Raw genomic sequence first — 25,169 nt, 5'->3', positions numbered from 1 at the left:
CCAACCAGATATACAGTAGCCCCCAAGTATTGTGCAAAGCAGACTCCATTCTCAGGAAGTATCTGTTTATGATTTTTATATGCTGATACAATGCTCTCCACCTCTAAAAAAACAAAGCCAAAGCAATCTCCTGCTTCACACACATTTGAAATTTAACTGATGTGCCATATAGAGGGAGCAAACCACAAGCGTTCTTATCCATAAATTTTGATCCATCCATCCACAACCCCTTTATCCTATTTTTGCACATGAGGGTCAGGGTGTCACTTCAACAATGATAATCATCTAGAGCCAAGGTTCATACCACCAGGTGGCTAGTACTCCTGCAGTTGTTCTTCCAGAACACACTCATATGCACACTCACACCTATTTCCAGTTTGAATGTCCAGTCCACCTACTGCATGTGTTTGGAATGTGGGAGGAAACTAGAGCACCCATAGAAAATCCACTTGAACACAAGAAGAACATGCAGACTCCACACAGAAGGCACACCAGCCGTGAATCGAACTGGGGAACCTCTTGCTATGAGGTGTCAAGGTTATATGTTGCATAAAACTGTGCTGCCCCTGTAAAAAATCCTTTGGAATGTATATCTGGTACATTTCTTGCAGTGTTGTTTATAGCCATAGGCTAATACTCACAAATAATACTGAGCTGTGCTGTTGCACTGACAGTGTTCAACAGCTCAAAGAAACAATTCCATTAAAATTGTTACCCTTTAAGTATTGTATACTCAATATCTAAACTAAGGAACATTTCTAGAACTAACACCAACACTCACATATCAGTAGAGTGCAGTCGTTTACATACTGCTTCCTTGCATAAGAAAGTCCCATTCAGAAAACATCTATTTGTTGAAGTGGTGGTTGCAAGATTCTGTGCAGTTGAAAATTTGGTCACAGTTAAACCATAACTTGAACTACTGAATCTTTTGAACACAAATTTGCCTCATTTAAGGGCTCACTAAACTACATCCAATTTATCCAGTTTCAGGGTTGCAGACTTGTTGCATGTGAACTGCTGCCTTTGAAATGGTCTACCCTTTGGAGAAAGGTATGCATGGAAAGGGAGAACTGCAGCTGACTCTGTTAATGTCCCTACATTTACTTCTGCAACAATACACAGGGGATTCATGTGACGTGGTCTGCAGCATCAATTTAGTCATGGCATTGTATTTCATCAGTTAACAAAAAATTGACATAAAATAGGAAGAAGACTTTTTCTGCTGCCATTAACTACCTTTACAACTCTTCCTTGGCATTTATATTTTAATTTCACCTTACATGCCAAATATTTCTTGCCTTTAGCTTCTTTTTCAAAATTTTACACACCTGTGTGTGTCTATCAGAAACATCAACCTAGCAGTCTATGACTGCAGTGTAATATGCATACCACCAGCTGCACTGGGTGTCATTGTTGACATGCCAGCATATTTTATCTAACTTCCTTCAGGTCATGTATTTATATAATGTATGTATGTACCTTCACAATGTTAAGGAAAAATGCATCAAATTAAATCATACCTTCTTGAAATAACACAGAGACAGAAACTCAGTCAAGCTGTACAAAGCTCTTTATATTAACAGTGCTTATTTAAGGTAGGGCTGAAAGTCATCTGTCACATCACTGAAGAAAGGAAAACAGCTGTTTTTTATATTTTTTACATCTTGATAAGAAACAAGGGAACATGTACAGAATTTTCCTTTAGTAAGTCAAACTAAACATAGTAATACATTTTGCATGTGAGCATCTTCATGACCTCTGTCTAGAACACCACATTCCTTTGCACATTTGCAACATTTCTAGCATTGTAAAGTAAAATTCCAGTTATTGTTGCTTCATTGATCATCACCAAGCAAAAGCCTTATTTCACCTTGAAAAAAATGAATTACAGTAACATTTTTATTTTTCTCTGGCTGGTACAAAGAGCATATCTATGTGAGTTCATTTTGAATAAGTTTAGTCCTTGCTACATAAAAAAATCGTCCTGCAAACATAAAGTTTGCATATGATACTTGATCATTTCACCCTTGCATAAAGAAATTAGCTTATAGACACATTTTCTTTTTTTTTTGTTGCTTCACACTTGTCATATGTTTCAGAAAGAAATACAGAGCTTTCATTTTTCCTCAACAGTTCCTCTTACTTATTTTAGTGCCATCTAAGCAAACTTGACACAATACCCTCCATGTATGCATCAAATAAGGTTTAAAGTAGCATGTTTAAATTGTGATTTTACTCAATTGCATATAATAAGCTTCAGTATCCTATTAGTTCCTTTAAATCATCGTCTTCATCTTAGCAGAAACGGATGTTCTTCGTGTTTTACTGTTGCATTCATCACATTTGGGTTATCTGCATGCAGTAGCCCTCAGTCGGCCTGATTATCAATGTCTTGGGTCCTGCGTCGGTTGCTGTCTCATCTTCCATGACGTCAGGTAGTCAGTGGTATAAAGCATGCATCCGACGCCATTACATCAGTCTTTTTTGCCATGCGGTACCCGAAGCAGAAGCAGTTCGCAAGTGCCGGTCGGCCAACTCCTGAAAATTTTGTTTTCAAGTTTCAGAATCGAAGTCTTCAACTAAAGCTAAGTACCCCATTGGGGAAACTTTTTCTTGCTCTAAACCAATGTCAGTAAAAGTCAATAATTGTATTTCTTGCAGAAAACAAATACCTTATAAAGATTTTAATTCATACTGTATTCCTTGCCTAGGCCCTGACCACGACGTACCTCGCTGTCGGTTTTGTGCCTTATTTAAACAACAAACTATTCGTCATCAGTATATTTACGCTTTTAAATATTTCAGTACTCAGTTCAATTACCCAGATACGGCTTCGGTAAGCCACCCGACTACCGACATTACAAAAAAACGCAAAGATAAAGACAGAGACAGGCTGCCTAGGTCCAAAGCTGCCGACGACGCTTCTCCTAAGCTAGTCGCCAGTTTGCCGGTACTCAGTGAAGCGCTTTCACAGCCCCTGATACCCACTACTTCAGATTCGCAGGCCTCTGACCCATTCGGAGTCCAGTATGCCATGAGATGCTTCAACTATGGAACCTGCGGATGTCTCTACCTTGGATGGGTCCGGAGCCACTGTGCAGGCACCGGCTTCTGAGGGTATACTCAGGCCTACTGACTTGCATATTAAACCGACGCCATCTTCTTCTTCAAGGCCTAAAACTCAATCCATTCTTAGAAAAACGATGCCCAGACCGCATGGTCAGGCCTCTATGCCTAAAAAACAAATGATAAGAATGGCTGAAGACCTTATTACTTTAATCAGGGAAAGCCAACCTTCCCCCTCTAAGAGACCTAGGTCTGAATTTGCTTATGATTCTTCTGATCAGGATTCTGAAATTTCTGTTTCCTCTGATGACCAGGATTTACCCTTATCTACCTGTGAGGATTCTGATGCAGAGGACTCTATTCCCACTGCTTCCCCTCCAGAGGATTTCTCTTTTGGTGAAACCTTGCATACTCTTAGGGAGCATTTTCGCTGGGAAAGCCAGGATTACTCTGTTTCTAAAAAAAGGCTTAGGGATTTCTTACTCCTGCCCCAACACAGGCCTTCAGCTATTCCCCCTGTACTGGACATTGTTGATGATGCCTTTTCGGAATCTAGCTTGGCCCCTGACTCCTTAGCTCCTGCTCCCAGAAAACCAGACAGATATTACAGGGTTCCTGACTCTCACAAGTTCCTCTTTAAAAATCCTACTGTGGATCCTGAGACCATTTCACAGGGACCCAAGGGCATTAAGGCTACTACTGCCAAAAATCCTACCCCCTCTGATAGAGATTCCAGGGCACTGGATAGATGGGGTAAGAAGGTATACACTTCTGCAACCTTGGCCATTAGGGCCTTGAACTGCCAGTTTCATATGTTAAAGTATCAGCAGCATATTATTGGATTGCTTAAACAGAAAATGATGTTGATTCCTGACTGTGCTGAAAATAAGGATTTACAGGATTTAATGCATTCTGCTGAACAAGTTGGAAAACATACTTTGCAATGTGGTTTTGATTCACTAGAAGCATCTTGTAGGGCTGCTGTCACTGGGTCTGTACTTAGAAGGCATGCTTGGCTTAAGGAGCAATCTTTGCCTGATCATGTTAAAGCTAAATTGCTGGATGCTCCCTTAAACCAGGACCGCCTGTTTGGTAACAAGGCAGAAGAAGTACTTAAAAAGATGGGAGGAAAAAGCTAAATCTATGCAAACTGTTAAAGATTTCCTGCAAATACAGCCTCCAAGATTTAGTAGGCTTTGCCCCTCTAAGAATTGGTCCTTTCCTGCCTCTTCCAGGCCTTTTAAGTCGAAACCCAGAACCAGCAGAACACCCAGGCTTCAGTCCCAAGGTATGCACAGAACTAAGCAGTTGGGGGCTCACTCTTCCAAAGCAGGGAGTAGTAAGACTCCCCCCTATGGTAAATTGTCTCAATGACTTAACTTTAAAATTCCAAGCCCTTCTCAAATGACTGCTCCTTTAGGGGGAAAGATCGCTCTGCAGGCAAAGACTGGGAACTCATTACCAAAGACAAATGGGTTTTAAATATAGTTTCCCAAGGATACAGATTCCACTTTCACTCCTTACCAACCCGAAATGGTTGGCCAAATCTACCCCCAAATCAGTGGGTAGAGGCTCAAAAGCAAGTTCTCTCTCTCTTAAGTATAAGGGCTATTCATACTGTCCCAGAAGAGGAATGGGGGCAAGGTTTCTACTCAAGACTTTTTCTGGTGTCCAGAAAAGACAACTCCTGGCGTCCTATCCTGGATCTCTCTATCCTAAACACTTTTTTGGTGATCCCAAAATTCAAGATGCTAACTCTTCACCAGTTGCTTCCTATGCTAGGCAAGGATGCCTGGTTGGCAACACTGGATTTAAAGGAAGCCTACCTGCACATCCCAGTCAGGGAATCTTGCAGAAGATACCTACACTTCAAAGCAGGTTACATGCACTATCAGTTCTCTGCACTGCCCTTTGGCTTATCTGCTGCACCCAGGGTATTCACAAAGTGCCTAGCTCCAGTCATTGCATTTTGCAGGCAAAGAAATATTCAAATATACCCATACCTGGACGATTGTCTAATTCAGGCAGGAAGCCAGGACATACTTTTGAATCATCTGGCAAAAGGTGCTAACTTCTCTGGGGTACACCATAAATGAAAAGAAATCACATCTTGTACCCTGCCAACAAATTGTATTCCTGGGAGCAAGCTTGAACACAACTTCCCAGATGGCTTTCCTCACGCCAGAGAAACAAGTTCATTTGACAGCTTACTTCAAACTAATGACCACAAAGACCCTGCTGTCTGCAAGACAAATACTGCAAGCCTTGGGATTCATGGCCTCCTGCATTCTCATAATTCCATATGCAAGACTGCATATGAGTAAACTACAATGGTATCTAAAAAGCCTATGGTGTCAACATTCTCAGGATCTAGAAGCTATGATTCCTATCATACCTTGCCCACAGTTAGAGTACCTTTGGTGGGCAGAGGCCTGCCACCAAAACAAGGGACTACCATTCACTCTACCCCCTGCTGCCCAAACCCTAACAACAGATGCATCAGACTATGCATGGGGGGCTCACTTGGCAGGGAAGTGCATTCAGGGCAAATGGAACCCAAGTCAAATGCACCTGCATATCAGTCAAAAAGAAATGTTGGCTGTATAGAATGCTCTGACAGCCTTCAAGGACCACATTCCTCCGACCACATTCCTCCAGGACAATTAATGGTAAAGACGGACAATACCACTGTTATGTGGTACATAAACAAGCAGGGGGGAACCCACTCATACCCTTTCTGCAGACTAGCCATGGCTCTGTGGAACACAGCCTTGAGCTACCAAGTACACCTACAGGCTCAATTCCTGCCAGGAAAGCTAAATAAACTGGCAGACGAACTAAGCAGAAATCTCATGGGCCCACACAAGTTGAAACTGGAAACAAAGACATTCAACATGTTGATAAATAAATGGGGGAGCCCAGAGATAGGCCTGTTTGCCTCCCCCCAAAACTACCAATTGGACAAATTCTGCACAAGGACTCCCCACAAACAAGCTTGGAAAGTGGATGCCCTGTCCTTCACCTGGAAAAATCTATCAGTTTATGCCTTTCCTCCTCTGCCTCGCCTCTCCTCTCCAAGGTACTAGTAAAGATCAAACAGGGCAAACCAAGGATGATACTGATTGCACCAGACTGGCCACGCCAACACTGGTACCACCTCTTGTGCAGTGTGTCACTGCTGGCACCATGGCATCTGCCTCAGACCCCCACCCAGCTGTCCCAGCAGGAGAGCCAGATTCTGCACCCTCAGCTTCAAACCCTGAACCTGGCAGCCTGGCTAATTACCTGATCTCTCTGTTACCATCCCTTAGTAAACAAGTGTTGGATATCATTCTGGAGGCAAGGAGGCCTAGTACTAGAAAATGTTATGCTGAAAAATGGAAAATATTCTGTTCCTGGAACCAAACTCAGGGGATGGGTACAGCAGTGCCCAATTTACCTCAGATTCTTCAATACTTAACAGAGATGCTTCACAAGGGCCTTTCCTTTTCCTCCATCAAAATTCATGCCTCAGCCATTTCAGCTCATTGCAACACAGAACCACCCCTCTTCTCTCATCCACTGCTCAAGCAGTTCCTCAGAGGGGCCAAGAACTGGAGAGCCCCAACTCCAGCCTGGGACCTTAACTTTGTATTGGAAAAACTCACTCTACCTCCTTTTGAGCCAGCTGCAAGTGCAAAGTTGAAATTCCTTTATTGGAAAACAGCCTTCCTTTTAGCCATCACTTCAGCAAGAAGGGTGTCTGAATTACAGGCCCTTATGGCAGTGGAGCCTTTCATCATCTTTCATGTGGACAGGGTGTCCCTCAGGACCAATCCCTCCTTCATGCCCAAGGTAGTATCCAGTGTGGCTCTTAATCAGTCCATTCATTTGCCAACCTTCTTTTCTAATCCACAGAACAAAGGGGAACGTGTACTGCACTCCTTAGATGTGCACAAACAACTTAGATTTTACTTGGACAGGACTAAATCTCTCAGGAAATCTGAATAGCTGCTGGTGGCATTTGCTGCAGGGGCAGAGGGGAAGGCCATTTCAAAGCAAACCATTTCTAAATGGATAGGCCATTGCCTTCATTTCTACTATAAGCACCATGGAAAACCTATTCCACAGGGAATAAGACCACATTCAATCAGGGCTGCATCTACCTCTACAGCCTTTCTCAGAGGTGTCCCTACCAAGGACATCCTAGAAGCTGCTACCTGGAGTTCTGTACATACTTTCACCAAGCATTACCATTTGCCAATTTTCTCTAAATCCAGAGCTGGCTTTGCCACTGCAGTCTTGCAGGGCCTTATAGCTGGTCCTAATGCTGTCTAATTTCCTCCTCCCATCCTTAGCTTTGGGAATCTACCCAAATGTGATGACTGCAACAGTGAAACACGAAGAACATAGTACAGTTGTGTACACTTACCATAAATGTAGATGTTCGAGTGTATTCACTGTTGCAGTCCTGGTTACCCACCCTCCATCCCCCTGACTTCTTTTGACTATACCTCTTTTCCTTTTTATTATGCTTAAAGCTTTTTGGTGTATTTGCTTTTTTGTTGGAGGTGTAACCTTGTATATATATTTAATTGCTTCCCATTAGGGGGGCACCTGACATCTGGGGCAAGAGAAAAACTGATGTAATGGCGTCTGCTGCATGCTTTAGCTTTATACCCCTGACTACCTGACGCCATGGAAGATGAGACAGCAACTGATGCAGGACCCAAGACTTTGATAGTCAGGCTGACTGAGGGCTACTGCAAGCAGATAACCCAAATGTGATGACTGCAACAGTGAATACACTCGAACATCTACATTTATGGTAAGTGTACACAACTGTACTTTTTGCTTATTATACTCAAACATTCTGGTTCTGAAATTACTGGTATCACATGATCTATAGTTGATTATCTGAAAGAAGTAGTTTTGCATAAGGAGAATAATAATGCAGTTAAAAGGATTATTCCAGTTTTCACATTAACAATTTTGCTGTATTCCTAATTCCAGTTCCCAAATGTGCCTCATAACCAACCAAAATAATGTCCACAGTACTAAGTTCTTTGCAGCCTTTTCATAAACACATTCCTTTTGTTCATCATGATAATCAGAGATAAAAACAAAACATTATGCACTGACTTATCTGCACAAGCCACCTTTGCTAGCCAGGACAAAGTCAGGGCCAGTTGGTTTTGCAGTATCCCTGCCCTTATCTCAGTCATTTATTAGTTACGCAGTCAAATATGAAGTGAAGTTTTCTTAGCTACTTCTTGTTATATTTGCAGTAACTAGTAACTTCAAGCATGTCCTCTGAACAGCATACTTACTTCCTGACATGGCTCAAAGACCCACCATAGTCTTTACAGTACAATAGCTGGCACTTTTTTCACAGTTATCTGAAAGATGGATCTTTAATGTTAGATGGCTGGTGATGCTGGAGTGATAAGTCAAAGTCAAAGTAAACTTTATTGTCATTCAGAATCACACAAGTACAAAATCTGAACAAAATTCTGTATCTCTGGACTCAAATGTGCAGATATCACATAGACTTAATACAAGACATTAATACATATATATCTACTTACTATATTCCATAATGCTCTAGATAGATAATCCTAATAAGCACATAAATTAAACTCATTTTAACATTTATTATACAGTGATCTCTTTGCTTGCTTAAGTATTGCACAGTACTGAGGTAAGACACTGCATTAAAGACTTACATTGAGTATTGCCCAGAATGAGACATTCATGAGTACTGCACTGTGAATGAGTTACATTAGATATTGCACTATAATGAGACGTTTCTCTGGCCCTACTACTACCCCTGATGACCAGTGAATTGGGTTGACTTACTGAGTATTCCACTAATATTAGATTGAGACAGGCAGTCAAGTTATTGCACAGTTTGAGACAGTCTTCCACATTGAACTGATGTCCCAGATGGTCATCATAGAGCGTGATTGTTGCCAGAGTTCATCAGTCTGATGGCCTGTGGGAAAAAGCTGTTTCTGAATCTCATAGGTCTACATCTTATACTATGGAAGTGCTTGCCATATGCTAGGTACGCAAACAGTCTGTGAGCAGGGTGGGTGCAGTCCTTAATTATTCCTTTGGACCTACCTAGAAATCGGGCATGTGCAGATCCTGGATGGCTGGTAGGATGGTCTTGTTGATCCTCTCGACTCCTTTCACCACTCTCTGGAGAGCCTTGCAGTCAGAGATAGAGCAGCTTCTGTACCATACTATGGGGTTCTTTGTCAGTATGCTTCTTATTTTACCCCTATAGAAGGTTTGTGAGAACTGTTCATAGGTTCATGGGTTGGTACTGGGCTATCTATGCTATTTTTGCTGTCCTCAACCTTCTGAAAAAGTGTAGCCTCTGATATGCCTTCCTGACAATGGGATTTGTATTGATAGACCAGGACAAGTCCTCATCAGTATGCGCCCCCATAAACTTAGTGCTACTTACTCTCTCTACAGTTTCTCTGCTGATGGTTAGAGGAGAATGTTCCTTGCCTTGCATTTTTTCCTGTAGTCCACAATTATTTCCTTTGTTTTCTTCACGTTTAGTGCTACGTTGTTACTGTCAAACCAGGCAATCAGTTGTTCTACCTTGGCCTTGTACGCTGCATCATTGCTGCTGATGAGGTCCACCATTGTTGTATTATTAGCAACTTGATGATGTGGTTAGTGTTGTACCTCGCTGTGCAGTAGTGTGTTAGCTGGATGAACAGCAAGGGACTCACTACACAGCCTTGAGGCACTCCCGTATTCAGAGTGATGCTATCCAAAGAATTATTTCCTATGCACATTTTCTGAGGTCTGTCCATTAGAAAGACCAGAAACTAATGACAGATTGGTGTGTTGATGCCTAGTTGAAGCAGTTTCCTCACCAGCTGTATAGGGATGACTGCATTAAAAGCAGAGCTGAAGTCAATGAATAGTAACCTCATGTAGCTGTTTTTACTTTCTGGATGGTCCAGTGATAAGTGAAGTGCCAGTGCTATGGCATCTGCAGTAGAGCAGTTTGCTCAGTAAGCAAACTGTACTGGGTCAAGATCCACAGGTAGCTTAGACGTTACTGCTTCTTTGACCAGCCTTTCAAAGCTTTTCATCACAATGGAGGTTAGGGCTACAGGGCGGTATGCAATGAGGTATGATAGTGGTGACTTCTTTGATAGTGGTATTATTGTTGTGTTTTTGAAGCATTTGGGAACTATTTCCTGACTCAAAGAGATATTAAAGTGATCTGTGAGGACATCTGTTAGTTGAATTGCACAGTCTCTAAGTACTCGTCCAAGGATTTTTTCAGGCCCAGCTGCTTTTCTCAGGTTAGCCCTGCACAATGTCCTCTGGACATCAGCTTGATTGAGGATGAGCGCCTCTTTGTTTTAACCGGTGGGCAATTTCATCGTTGTTTAGTTCCCTTCTTCAAATCTGCTAAAGTAAACATTGAGCATGTTAAGGAATTCCTTATTGCCCTCATACTATGAAGATAAGGCCCTGTAGTCTTTTTTTTGTTGGATACCGTGCCATAGGCAGCTGGAGTCTTTTTGGTCAGATAAGTATCTCTGGATCTTCCTACAGTAGACTTGCTTTGTTCAGATTTTCTCTGGCTGTTCTAAGGGCATCCCTGTCTCCAGACTACAAGGCTGCATGCCTTGCTTTCAGGAGCTCATACACCTCGCTATTCAACCAGGATTTCTGGTTGGCAAGTGTGGTGATGTTTTTGGTGACTGTTACATCATCCACACATTTTGAGATGTAGCCCATCACTGCCTCAATGTACTCCTCTAGGTTGATGCATTAATTCACAGTAGCTGCCTCTTTAAATATGCTCCAGTCTGCGCTCCCGAAAGTGTCTTGGAGTGCCAAGACTGCACCTTCTGGCCATATCCCTAATTGTTTCATTGTTGGTTTCCCCCTAGTTAGCATCAGTTTATATGCTGGTAGCAACATGATGGAGAAATGGTCAGAATTCCCCAGGTGTGGGTGAGACATTGCCTTATATACTAACTTAAGATTGCTGTGGACTTTATCCAGTACGTTCTCTCCCCTGGTTGCAAAGTTTGTGTGCTGGAAGAAGTGAGGCAGAACTGTTTTCATGCTGGCTTGGTTGAAGTCATCTACCACTGTATGAATACATTCAGGGTTTCAGTTTTGTAGCTCATTTATACCCTGATATAATGTGTTCAGTGCCTCATTTGTATTGGCACTGGGAGGAATGTAGACGGCTGTGATGTTGATACTGCTGAACTCTCTTGGTAGATAAAAAGTTCTACATTTCAATGACTTGAGCTCTATATTTTCAGAGCAGTGAGAGGAGACTATCTCACAGCTGGTACGCCAGCTGTTCTTGATATACATGCAGACACCTCCCCCTCTGGACTTCCCACTGAGAGATTGTACTCTGTTTGCCCTAAAAAGTAACATCCTCTCTATGTGAACTACACTGTCATTAATGTTAGAATTCAGCCACATTTCAGTAAAAATAAGTACACAATAGTTCCTCATCTTGTTTTGAGTAGAGTTTTCTAACCTTATGTAGTCCATTTTTGCTTTGTAGGGATCGAGCATTTGCCAGCAGTATGGATTTGAGTGCAGGCCTGAAGGAATTATCTTTTAGTCCTACAGTAATTCCAGCCCTGGATTATTTTTTGCGTGTTCTCTCACATCTCTTATGTCTCCTTCTCTTGCCATTACCCATAGATGTTGGTTTTGTTAGTTTTAGGTGTTTTCGATCATGTTTAAGTATGATTCCCAGCTCCTGCAGCTCCAGGAGTGTTGTAGGCCTCACAGGCTCCAAAGAAGCTTTAGGTGTTGAATTTCTAGAAGACTCTCTCTACTACAAATTAACGTACTGTTAGTATTTGCTCCTGATTTGGTTTTTCCTCTTAAGTTAGACATAAAATAAGAGAAACGATTCACATTTTCTTGCTGAGCTGAAGCAGCCACTGCTACACAGGGTGCCGCTGTTTTTTTATTTTATTTATTTATTTATTTACTTATTTGGAGACAGCCATTTTCAAGTATAGTACTTTAGAAAAGGACAAGTTATATCAGGTCAATTTTTGTCAGTTAGTCTCTTTCTAAATTGAATTTGAGATAACAGGAACAGTTATCATAAGAATCCCACCTTTCAAATGATGTTGCACATGCGAACAAACACAGCAGTGGGTGAAATTCAAATCTTCTGCACACTGAGAAAGCATGAGCAGGGTGTGGCAGCTGGCACAAAGGGTTAATGCTGTAAGCTGTAGTTAATGTAGTACAGGGTTTGATTCCCTCAGCCTTCATTTACCTACTGTGTGATTTTGAGCAAGTCACTTAACCAGTCAATGTTTGGAAATGCCTGGGAATTTGTGCTAGGCACCTTAGTGGTCCCCTGAACTTAACCATAGCAACTACCTATGAACTAAAGCAGGAATCTTTTTTCCCTCATTTTGACCAGGGGAAGGATCTGGAATGTCACCTGCAGGCAGGAAACAACTGTTGTAATCAAGAACCTCATGATGCAATTTTTGCATTGAATTGTTTGTCTTCTGTGGCACTGAGAGTGGGCAATTACTCTTTAGCCTCGCCTCTGTAGTTGTCACATGATAAATCTTTTAGTAGTGTGTGGCATGTATCCAAGTTGGTAGTCCAGCACAACAAGCAGCTGTCTGGGTTGTCAGCAAATTCTGGAATGGACTCTTTCACACTGGGCTGAAACTGGACTTCTGCTGGGAGGATATAATTTAGACCCAATCACCAAGCTTCAGATCATGGTAATAAAAATCAGATGGCTTTTTAAAGGCCTCTTTGGTTCTTTTATGAAGTGTCTGTAAAAATAGAAACATGCTTTAAGAAAGCAATGCATCATTATTTAAAGTAAGCTATTTGAATTGAGTGGAGCCATAGGCATCCTCATGGGCCTTCCATGAGAATCTCATGTGGACTCAAGTTTTCAAGTAGAGGTTAAATGTTCTGGCATGCTCATTTAGACCAAGGCCAGAGTATCTGGCCATTTTAAATTAGTCTTTTCACAATCTTTAGACAACCTTCTCTTTACAGTCCTTTTTATTTGTTCTACCAGGCCAGAGGATTGTAGATGATAAGGTCAAAACAGCTGCAGTTTAACTCAGACTACCCTGCAGAGCTCTTTAATAACCTGGCTAGTAAAGTGTGTGCCATGATCACTACTAATCGTACATGATACAGCAAATCTTTGAATAGCTTCTCTTAACTTTTTATCTGCCGTAGTAGCATCAGCTTTAATACAAGGATAAGCTTCAGTCCATCAAGAGAACATGCAGAAAATAACTAAAATCATTTCCATATGATTAGACTTTATGCTGGTTTATAAAATCCAGCTGCATATTTACAAAAGGGTCCCAAAGGAGTGGTAAAAATACTGATAGACATTTAGCACCTTTGGACTTTTATAAACACACAACAAAATTGTTTCCTTATTAAAGAATAAGTGAAGGGAGAATAGGAGCAAATTAATCTTGTTTATTAACTGCAGTAAAGTATTCTTGCCCAGGTAACAAGGCAAGTGATGTGTTCGTACCAGATAAGGAAGTAAAGAATTCAGAGCTACCAAACATCCATCTGGATGTGTTCATAGATGGCCCAGACATTTGTTACATACTGCTTTGATCCATTTTTCTTTTTTCCCTCTAGAATACTTCATCATGAAATTCTGCAACTCTGCTAAAATCAAAAACTGATTCATTAATATATTCTGACATGGCCATCATATTTGCCTTGACAGGATCTGAACTGGCAGCCAGCTGTGCTTCTTAGTTGGGTATGTTATTATCCCCCAGTAACAGAATTTACAAGTCACTAGTGAGCTAGACATTTAATCATTACTACCTTTTCAGTAAAAGTAGACTTCAGAAGTGAACTGATGTGTTTTGAAGTCTTAATAGTGCTTCCTGATGAGATTATAAACCCTGTGCTTCCAGGTATATCCAAAATCTTGGACAACTCCAAATGCATGCAATGTTAACTCATTGGGTCTATACTAAATCAGCGAACACTGATCTATTGACCCTTTAAAAGCGAAAGCTTGAAATCCCGAAGACATGGAACAGCAATTCTTTTTTCCATTTTCACTTTGGTTTTGATTTCTTATCCCTTGCGTCTTCTAAGCTCTGTAAAACTTTCATAGGTTGGTACTAGGCTATCACCCCTAGGGCCTATACAAGATTAGCCATAACAATTCCCTGGCTATTTCTTCCCACACTATTTACTTCCCTCAGGGGCAATTTCCTGCTATGGTCTCCAGTGAAAGATCCTACTCCTTCTTGGGATCTAATGATTTTGCAAGCCCTGGTCCACCTGCCCTTTGAGCCTGCAGCTTCTCTGGATTTGAAATTCCTTTCCTGGAAAGCACTTTCTGGTAGCTATTATGTCTGCTAGAAGCCCTTCAAAATTTCCATATGTGACTTTTCACAAGGATAGAGTTACTCTGCATACTAATCCTTCGTTCTTACCTAAGGTGGCTAAGGAAAGGAATGTTAATCACTCCATCGATCTTCCAATCTTTTTTCCCAGTTATCAAAACAAAGGTGCATATACTCTCATTTGGTTAATGTTCATAGACAACTTCATTTTTATTTACACAGAACCAAGCCTTTTGGGAAGTCTGATCAGTTGTCTGTATCTTTTTCTGTGGCAAAAAGAGCTAAATCTATTTCCAAAGTCTCTCTAGCAAGATGGTTGAAAGACTGTATTGCTTGTATTTACTCTTCCAAAAACATCCCCTTACCAGGACAAATTAAGGCCCATTCAACAAGGTCCATGGCTACTTCTCAGGCCTTTTGGTCTAGAGTTTCAATTGAGGACATTTGAGCTGCAGTTGCTTGGTCTAATCCTCGCATGTTTATTGCACATTACAAACTGGACATCATATCCAGGAGTAAGAGTGCTTTTGGCTTTGCTGCTGTCTGCAATATCCTTCCATAAGTGCCACCCTGAATCTTAGTAGCTGGGGACTCTGTCTCACAGGTTAATGAAAGAGATCAACATCAGATAAAGAAGTTATGTTCTTACCATAACATTCCATCTGTGCTGTCCATCTTCATTTCCATTAACTTCCCCGCCCATCCCCCTAGCCAAGTCTCTGGGAAGCCTGATTGAATGTCCAAAGGAATTTGCTTTCCTTATGTTGAACTCCTGATGTTGTTTAGTTTGTAGAGTTGTGTTTTTCTATAGTGTAAATATGTTTATGTGCTATGCCTTTGCTAGCAAATTTGATCTGAGGTATGTTGGGGGCATGGGACATTGTGGGTATAAGGGAGGAGCTCAAGTCAGGCAGCTCAAGCTGTAGAATAAGCAGCCAGTTGGTTCCGAGAATTCGAACCAATATCCACAGGTTAATGGAAATGAAGATGGACAACACAGATGGAACGTTATGGTAAGAACATAACTTCTTTTAACTGCAGTAGCATTAATTTTAGATATGTGAGATGTATCCAGGTCCACAATGCACGCTCAAGAATGTGGCTTCCTTAAATAGTGTGAATTAGGCTGTCTATATTTATGTTTATCTCAGTCTGGTCATGCTAGATGCCCCCATTCAGAGTTGTGTTGTCCTCATTGAAGTATCCCTGGATGTATCAGTTGACAAGAAAGGATAACATACGCAGTTCCTTCTCCTGAAGACCTGTATCACAAGCAAATGCAGATCTTGTATTTGAATGTGAGTTATCACTGGCTATAGTGTTACCATGTCCTGAGAAATTCGTTGGTGTCAGGTCCTTTTCACTTGACCCTACAGTTGTGGATGACACCAATCAAAATCCGACTGTCGCCTTTCCTTCCTACAGCAGAAATCAGTACAGAACCAGATGATGAATGATTTGTTGTCAGGTTAGAGCTCACTATTTGAGTAAAGTGCAGCCTCCAGGAGCAGGACATTCACATTAACCCCCTGGAGCACCTTCATGTTTAAGTCCGATAGTCAGGCCAAAAAACAGCAGAGCACATACTCATCCCCTGTGCAAAAGGATGATGTGGGACTGGTAGTGAGCCAGAGATGTGGGCATCACTTTGATAGTTTTTCACATCTCTTTGGAATTTAGTAATTGCATATGCTAGTACATCCTGTTTGCATCTCAAGTCATCTGCAGGAAATAGGATAAGTAAATACTGTCTGTTTAGTATGTTGCAAGAACAGGACACCCAGGAAGACAGCTTTTTCACTACATGGAAGAACATATTTCTCCCCCTCTTCTAGTCAGTTTAGCAAGATAAGAATGAATTTATGGTAGCTGCTATCTCCGTCCCATGGCAGGGAGAATTCCAGTACCTCACCCCATTCCACTTCTCATTGCAAAATTAAAGAAGAAAAAAATAGAACTTGTCCTTATTGCCCCATGGTGGCATAGAATGTTGTGGTTTCATGTCAGATCCCTAGCAGTCCAGAAATATAAATCAGTACAAAGCAAGGAAACCCCTCTCATTTGGGACAGTAGCTAGTCCCACCTTAGGGCCTGGCTACACATTCAGATTCTCTGCTTCTGCAAGACATTCTGTCAGGCATTGCAGAGGTAACTGAAGCCATCAGGAAACCTTCTGCTCGGCAGGTGTTTTTTTTTAAGTGGAAGAGATTCTTACTTTAGCTGGAGTAATATCCCATGCTGCGTCAGTCAGTTAGTTTGCAGGTGACCCTGATCTGTTTACACCTGTATGATGTGGATCTCAGTTGTTTCTCTGTTAGGATGGATTCTTCTGATGTCTGTGCATATTATAATCTTGTCGGGAAAGAGCTGTTGCTTAATACTATTTAATTAAGTAGCTCCTTAAAAGGGTACTTCATCTTCACCTTAGTTGAAGCGCATTTCACCTTCTTGTGACTTGACTTTAATAATGAGCAGGCCTTCCAGCCCTCCATTTGAACTGACGCGTTAGATGGCACTGGAGTTCATCTTTTGAAGAAGTCTTTTCGTAGTTTTCGTTTCTTCTGCTTGCAGGATCTCCTTGTTATAGATAACCTTGTGTAGCTCTTCATAAGGATTTGGTGTCCCTTTGGATTAACCAACATTTTCTTCCAAACGTGGTTTCAGAACTGCCTTTAAACCAGTGCATTCCATTACTTCTTGTTACAGGGTTCCATAAGTTAAGTCTCCTTTGGCACTTTGATACTTAAAGGCATGTCCTTCTGAGAATTTGCTTTTTGGCCTTCCTTGGCTCTGTGTGAGCTGAGGGGGTAAGTTTGAATGTTTGGGATTCTTCCCAACAACTGAAGAAGGTCTCTGAAGTCTGATGCAAGAGATTCATGTTCACTATTTGAGTTGGTCTGTGAAGAGGCCTCATGCGGGTGCTTATTACCTTCTTCCATTTTAATGTGCCTGAATTATCTCTGTATACATCATATATTGCTAATTTTTGGGTAGGCATATGCTTTTTGTTTACACATGACCTGGTTGAACTCTTAGAAAAGGACAAAAAAAATGTTACATTCTGAATCTGCTGTCTGATCAAAGTAGCAGTCAGTGTAATACATGCTGAAATCCCAAGAAAAGTATCTGCAGTCAGTGGAACTGTGGACCTACGAGAGCAAGTGTGGAGATTTTCACTAAGTCTGAGACTGAAGTGTTTCAGAGTATTATGTATATCTGGGGGGGGCACAGCCATCCGCATTTTGGGATGAAGTGAGATAAAGCCTCCCATACAAAAATTATTTCAGGTTTTAGCAGTGATTTTCCAAATCTGCTGGGCGTTTTTTGAACTCCTGGCTTATTATTAAAATGTCAGGACTCATGGTATTATCACACTTCTGCTAGAATTGCCTTCCTGTTTGATATTAACTGTTTTTATTTTGTTTCACTTTCCTGCAAATGTTGTAATTTCTGATTTTATGTGTACAGTTTTGGTCAAGACGTGGAACCAGAATTTTTATATGCTTGTCTTGTATTATTGTGCGTTTCACATGCTGTGTCAGTGTAGGGAGATCAAACAGTGGAAAGCAGGGGGCTGGGATGTATTTTTAATATGTGACCGTTAGCTGGAGGTGTGTATTCCCTAGTACATAACATAGAGAAACTTCTGACTTGTGCTAGACTTGGGTCATCAGAACACCAAACACTGTTGTTCAGTGCAGAAGGCAGCCCTTGCAGGTCATTTTGTAAGCTGAGTGCATATTTGTGTTTTCCATAAGCTCATTCACAGTATATTTGTACTGCCTTCCTTCCTTAAACAGTGAGAAGAGTAACTTGGAAAAAAGTCTTCAGTCGCTACAGCAACAGATTCAGATTCTACAGCAGGAAAATGAGAAGCTTCAGCTTGCCAATAACGACCTGCAACGTCAGAGAGACAACACTGAGGATGAGAAGGAGGACATTCTGAAGGATAAAGAGAGGGCTCAGAAGGAAATAGAACGATGGTAAGAGCTGAGATTCTTCAAAGTTCACATGTTGGTTTCCCTGACAAAACTAAAAGTTATGCACTGATTTGATCTTTTGGCTCCATTGTGATAGCCTTTTAAAAATGTAGAGTTTTATTTACGTGTGTGTGTGTGTGTGTGTGTATACGCATGTCTTTTGAATGCTACCCAACTGTGAGGAGGACATGCAGACTCCACACAGAAGGCACTCCCAAGCCCAGCCGAGAATCGAACGGGAGAACCTCTTGCTGTGAGGTAACAACGCTACCGCCGTACCACCGCGGCATACATATATATACATTTTTATATTTATGTGTGTGTATATAATTTGTTTCCTTAGAGCTGTCAGGCAGATTTGAGAGTGGGTTCTATTACTCAACATATCTGGCACAGTTTGTGATGGAGCATTTTCAGCATATTTGCTGTAAGTTGATTAGACCCAGCATACGATGACTGACTAATTCTTCTAAGGAGTTTTACATGTCCATCCTTCTGTGTAGAACTTACCTGTTTCTTAGAAGTTGAATTTCACAGTGGATATTCCCACTGTCTGTCTTTTGATCTGGCTTATTTATCAGCTTGCACACACACACACACACACACACACACACACACACACACACACATATGCATGTGTGTGTTGCATGTGTGCATATATATATATATATACATATATATATATATATATATATATAGATATATAGATATATATATATATATATATATATATATGCATGTATGTGTGTGTGTGTACAGATAATATACCATTAGAGATCTCTGAAGTCTATAATGTGTTCGGAATAGGATAAAAGTTGCCTATTTCCCAGGGAGAGTCCATCTGATTGAGCAAGTACAGCTCATGTCCGCTCATGAGACAGGCATAGACTCTATCGATGAAAGAGTCATAGAGATTCCTCCTCATGCAGAATTTTTTCAGGGGTTGTACCTCGTATAGTCCCAAAGGTGATTGATACTTTACTTAATCGCTCTGGACTTTTGCAAGTTCAGCACATGCATATAGTGTACCTGGTTCCACACTATGATTTTTCAGTGTCTCTTAGCTCTGCTGCCAAGGAACACTTAGGTGATGTCATTGGATCTGTTGGATGCTTTTTTGGCACATCAGCGTTTATGGTCCATCTGTAGAATCCCTTTGGTTCACAGTGGATGATCATCACATCTGATACAGTATGTAACAGTTTGAGTTTCTTCAGCACCCAAGAGTTATTTACCAAAGTGTTGGCCACAGTGGCTGAAGACTTAGAGGAGGATTTCTGTATCTTCCCTTATGTGAATGACTGGCTCCTTGTAGCCCCATCCAAGGATTTTCTGGAAGCATTTCTGCTGTCTGCACTCTTTTGATTACAGTCCCTAGGAGTGACCATAATTTGTGAAATGCCATCTCTGACTCTTTTCTGTAGGATAGCTTTTGTAAGCATGATGTTATAAATACACCAGAGTTGTTTATTGCTGTTCTGTTAGAGGACTCAGAAGGCCATGGCTTTGGCAGCTTGGGTCGAGATGCAGCCCAACATACAGGCTTGGATTCTGCTACCTCTGCGTGGACCTGATGGCTGCCACAGGTTTCATGGTGCTATTTGTGCACCCAAGGGTGTAGATGTCACAGTGGATTATGAAATATCAGTATGTACAGAGCAACCATATGCGTGTGAAACTTTTCATGGTAACAGACCACTAGTTCTAGGTGTTGGAATAGTGGACACCCTTGCCAAAATTATCCTGGGCTTTCCCTTTCTTCATCTAAAATTATTGCAAAGTCTGTTGACAGTAATTTTGCTGGTGAAATGGCAAGCGCTGTTCAGCTCCAATAGTATACAAGAGGCATGCTTAGTCCCCTCCAGATAAAAAGGAGCAGCACCACCTATTTAAAGCTTTAGCCATTTTATTCTGGCTCTGAAGGCCTTGGAGACAAAACTTTGTCTTGGATATCTTCTGATCTGATTAACTAGTCCTTCAAATAGTGTCTGAGTAAACAAAGATCACAAGGTCTTAGCCTCTTTGCAGCGAGGTGGTGGTCCTATGGCACTGGCACATAAACAAGGCTATCACTTTCTCAGCAGGTTTCATTTCTGTGGAGTGGAACACATTAGCAAAGTGTTCCAGGCACTCTTGCAGTCCTGTTCTGCAGCTGTGGATCCAGTGTGTGCTTCGGCCAGGTCTTCTGAAAGTAAGGCATTGCAGAACTCAGCCTCTCCACAACAAAAGAGCAAAGAGCCTGTTCCATCTCTGGGAAGAGGAAATTACTTGTATTGTAATCTTTTACTTTTTCTGAAGAGGATGCAATGGTGGTTCTCTTCAGTCCTACAATTCAATAGTACACTCAGTTCAACAGGTTCCAAATAGTGGCTTTTCTGTTGGTCCTACATCTTCTGCTGTAGGGGTAGGTATGAGATAATGGATAAGATGAATGACAGCTGGCACATTAGCATCACAGAAGGTTACACTACTTCACAGGAGATCAGCACCAGTTTCAATCTACAATGCTGTCTTTTGGCTTGCCTTCTGTCCTTGGTCTGCTTACCAAAGTGCTGCATAGATAAGACCTGATGTTGTCAATTTTCATTCTGTCCTCAACTGTTGGGTTTAGATCTGATCCTCAGATCTGACTCGGCCGTTACTATAGCTCATGGCCACCAAAAAGCTCTCAAGCTCCTCCCTGATAATGCACCAACCCCTAACATACCTCAGATCTCGAGTGCCACTTCGCAAATAGGATGTGGTCGCCATTTCAGCTCTCGAGTTGTATTTAAGAGATACATTTTCTTCAATTTTTATTATAGGTATACTTATTTCCACCCTGTTCCTGCTACTATAATTGTAATTGTTCTTACCATAGTTGGTATTTACCTCTTTTTTCTTCGGGTATTTTTTACATGTTTTGTGTAACATTTTATACCATTGTTAGTGTCCCTATCTAAAAAAAAAATCTGTTTCTTTACTTCTTTCTTCTTTGTAGTTTTTTCTTCAGCTCAGCAGAATGTCAGAATAGGTCCTTTGGGGCTTAAAGAATGTGATAAATGTGAGCACAAATTGCCTATATTGGATGTACATTCTCTTTGCATATACTGTCTAGGCACTGATCACTCAAAAGTCAAGTGCAGCATTTGCCAACATTTTTAATCCTGAGGATATTGTTGACCATAACATCAAACTCATTCTGAAAGGATTGCTTCCAACACCCTTTTCCGAAGCAATTGCTGGAGCTCAACCCTCCAAATCAAAGTCTAAGGTGACTTCATTAAAATCTCCAAAACAATAAGGATCTTCAAGTCCATCTTTAGAGCCTCTCAAATAAAAAAACAAAAGTCGGATCCGAAGACTTCCTTGACAGTTTCACTGCCAGATCTGACAGCTTCTTTTTTGGCTCTGAGCACCTTGGATCAGACTATTTTACCTAGGATTAGGTACTCTTCTGTAGACCCAGCACAGTCCAGAGTTCCCTCTCCATTTCTGGAACCCAGACACTCAAAATCCCCTTCCTTGGCATCTTCTCAGTCTTCCAGAAGTCTGACTGAAGCCTTTGTGGACAGAATGCTGAGTAGATTTCTCAAGGTGCAGATTCAGATGGGAGTTATCCCTGCTCATATCCCTATGGGTCAGGAAATCCTTCCTTCTGTCACTCTGCTGATAACTCCTTCTCTGATCCGACCCATTGTTTCAGAGCCCTCGGATCCAAGTCCTTCCAGGTTTGTCTGGCTCGGATCCAAAGATGGTTTTATCTCCAGATCCGAGGATATCTCTGCATGCACCGGCTCCAGTGTCCTCAGAGCTGGAAGACTGTTGGAGCTGAAGCGGTCCTGTCAGGTCAGAGGTGATGGAGTCAACTCCAAATTTTTGTACCCGTCTCTACCCCTTGGAACCTCGGCACTACACAGCTTGGCTTCAACTTCAGCCTTAGGTAGACTGCCTTTGGGGCAGGGGGAGTCAGTGGACCAGAAGCTTGGCCTCTTGGATCCATTGTCTTCTTTCTCCACGGAGCATGCTGCCTTCGAGGTAACAAAGACAGTTTTCTCTGCTCTGGCAGAGCAGATGGATCCTACCCTCTCAGATATTCATTCTGGATCCCAGATGTCTCTGTCTTGGGCCACATCATTCTACATCACAGGGACAGCCAGCTGAAAGTCTCCAGACCACCCAGCAAGATTTCACTGTCTTTTCTGGTACTTCACCAGAGGATCCCACCAAGGAAGTCCCTAGGAAGAGGAAGTATAAAAGGAGGCACTTGGAGTCCCGTCAGGAGTCAGTTAGTGAGGATTCTGATTTTGATGAAGGGGAGGAGTCCCTACGATCACCCCCTGAAGACATTTCATTTGGAGACATTCTTGAGATTCTTAAACAGAGAGGTGACTGGTCCTCTGATAATCTCTCCCCAGAGGAGATGGTATTTCTGGAGGCCTTTGGAGCTGGCCCGTCTACCTCCTGGGTTACTCCGCCCATCAATGAGCTCATTCACTTAATCTCTATATGGACATGGAAGGAATCTGACTCATTTGAGCCAATCCCCAAAAGACCAGATCAGATTCTGGCTTTACCAGGAAGTAAGGAATTCTTGAGTAAGGGGGTGCCCGTAGATGCCACGGTCATTGCGGCGGCCACCAAGAAGGAACTTGCTGAGCAGAGTTCCCTGTCTGTCACCCTAACATTGAGTCTAGGGTGTTGGACAGATTTGGGAAACATGTGTATGCTTTAGCATCCTTTGCCCTTTGGTCGATGAACTATTTGGCACATTTTACAAGACTCAAAGGGACTTGATCAAAGAACTTTCAAAATCCCTTGCTGGGACCACTACTACTGAGGCTCAATCATCTGTGGCTTCACAGTTGTCTACCCTTCAATCCATTTCAACTTCATCCATGATGCTTATCTCACATGCAGCTGAAGGTGCCTCAAATTTAATGGGTTCAGGCATTTGCATCTGGAGGCATGCTTGGATGTGCTTGTGTGATTTTTGCAGAGCACTTCAAGTCATTGTTCGTCAATGCACCATTTGACAGCAGTTCCTTGTTTGGCCCAAAGGTGAAGGACACATTCTTCAGGTGTGAAAAACATGGAAAGACCCTTTCCAGACTGGGGGGGGTGGAGGGCATTTCCTGGAGAAAACAGTCCAAGGCACTTAGTCCCAGAAAGAGGCCACTTTGCATATCAGTGTCCTAGAGATGAGAACAGTGCTCTTAGGGTTGCAGGTCTTCCACGACACTCTTCCTTTAAGGGTAGTTATGATTCAAACAGACAATATGTCAGTGGTTTGGTACATCAGCAAACAAGGAGCAACCAGATCTTACCCCTTGTGTTGAGAAGCTCTCAGAGTGTGGCAATAGGCAATCTCGTCCAACCACTTTCTCAGCGCACATTCCAGGGAAGTCCAGTGTGATAGCAGACAAATTGAGCAGGTCCATTCTTCTACCTCATGAGTGGTATCTCAACATGAAAGTGACAGAAATTATTTTATGTCACTGGGGCCAGACCTGCTGCGATCATTTTGCTTCTCCCCTAAACAACAATTGCAGCAACTACTTTGCCCTTATCCTTCCTCTAGGGGAATCACCAAGGGATGCTCTTCTCCACATTTGGCACCCCGGTCTACTTTATGCTTTCCCACCAATTCCCCTTATCCCAAACTTCCTGCACAGAGACAGGTTGGAGAGCAAAGTCATCCTCATTGCACCTTACTGGCTTCAACAGATTTGGTTCTCCTTCCTATGGCCTCATCTGCTTTATCAACCTTGAATTCTGGAGCTGATTATAGACTTCCTGTCTCACCCAACAGGTATGATTCATCCGGATATCTCAACGCTCAAGCTGGCTGTGTGATTTCTCCAGTTTCGTTATTAGCCAGACAACTGATGCTCTCTTCTCCTGTCTGTCATATACTTTTATCTTCCCATAAGCCTTCTACAAGAAAACTCTACACAAGTAAATGGAAAAGTACTGGGCACAGCAAAAACAGATTGACCCCTTCTCAGCTCTTATTTATTTTATTTGTTTTACTTGGCATTTGTTGACTGGGATAGTCCGACTGAGCAAATGCCCTTTTTCAGTGGAGGCCTGAGGAGAAAAGCTCCACAGTACAACTGATCAAGATAAATTACAAGATTGAATTAAAATACAGCAGCATAAACATGATTAGACAATTATCCATAACACTGCAAGTAAGAAAAGAACAGCAGCAGAGACATTTACACTAAGTAGTAGTTATAGAATTTGGTAATGATTAAAAACTGGCAAAAAAAAGCCCATTAGGGTTGTCATTAGTAGACAGCTGTACAATACAAGGTAGTTTATTTTATAAGCTACAGTAAGTGTAGAAAAAACGTATTGTAAAATTAGGAAGCAGGTAGCCTTATACATTGTATACTTGAATTTTTGGCATCAGTGTTTGATGATGGAGCTAGCTCCTCCACAATCAAGGTTCAGTTAGCAGCAATTTCTAATATTCTTATTGAATTTGAGAATTCTTCTGTGGCCTCTTCTAAACTTTATAAGGCATTTTTGAGAGACACTCTCCTGCTAAGACCCCTGTACAAAGATCATACTCCTCCATGGGATTTGAACTTGGTACTGTAGGCCGTAATTCATTCTCTGTTTGAACCAGCAGATAATTGTGGTTTTAAGTTCCTGACCTAGAAAACTGTTTTCTAGTGGCTATTACCTCTACTAAAACAGTTTCAGAACTTCAAGCATTGTCTTCTAAACCTCCCTACTTGATCTCTCATAGTCA

The 25,169-nt window shown here is 41.7% G+C and overlaps 1 protein-coding gene across 1 annotated transcript in view; it reads left to right on the top strand.

Annotated features, from left to right (window-relative positions):
• CROCC (ciliary rootlet coiled-coil, rootletin) overlaps window positions 1–25,169 on the top strand; it is a 2,018,646-nt gene that overhangs the window by 858,941 nt on the left and 1,134,536 nt on the right. Inside the window, exon 13 of the mRNA XM_044061829.1 lies at window positions 18,248–18,430. Within this exon, the coding sequence (XP_043917764.1) occupies window positions 18,248–18,430 (183 nt within the window). The remainder of the gene's footprint in view (window positions 1–18,247; window positions 18,431–25,169) is intronic.

This window comes from Protopterus annectens, chromosome 2.part0 (assembly GCF_019279795.1).
Source record: "Protopterus annectens isolate FY-2018-M chromosome 2.part0, PAN1.0, whole genome shotgun sequence".
In the NCBI taxonomy this organism is placed as follows: domain Eukaryota; kingdom Metazoa; phylum Chordata; order Ceratodontiformes; family Protopteridae; genus Protopterus; species Protopterus annectens.
Note: the sequence above shows the minus strand (reverse complement) of the source record. Positions and strands in the feature narration are given on the sequence as shown.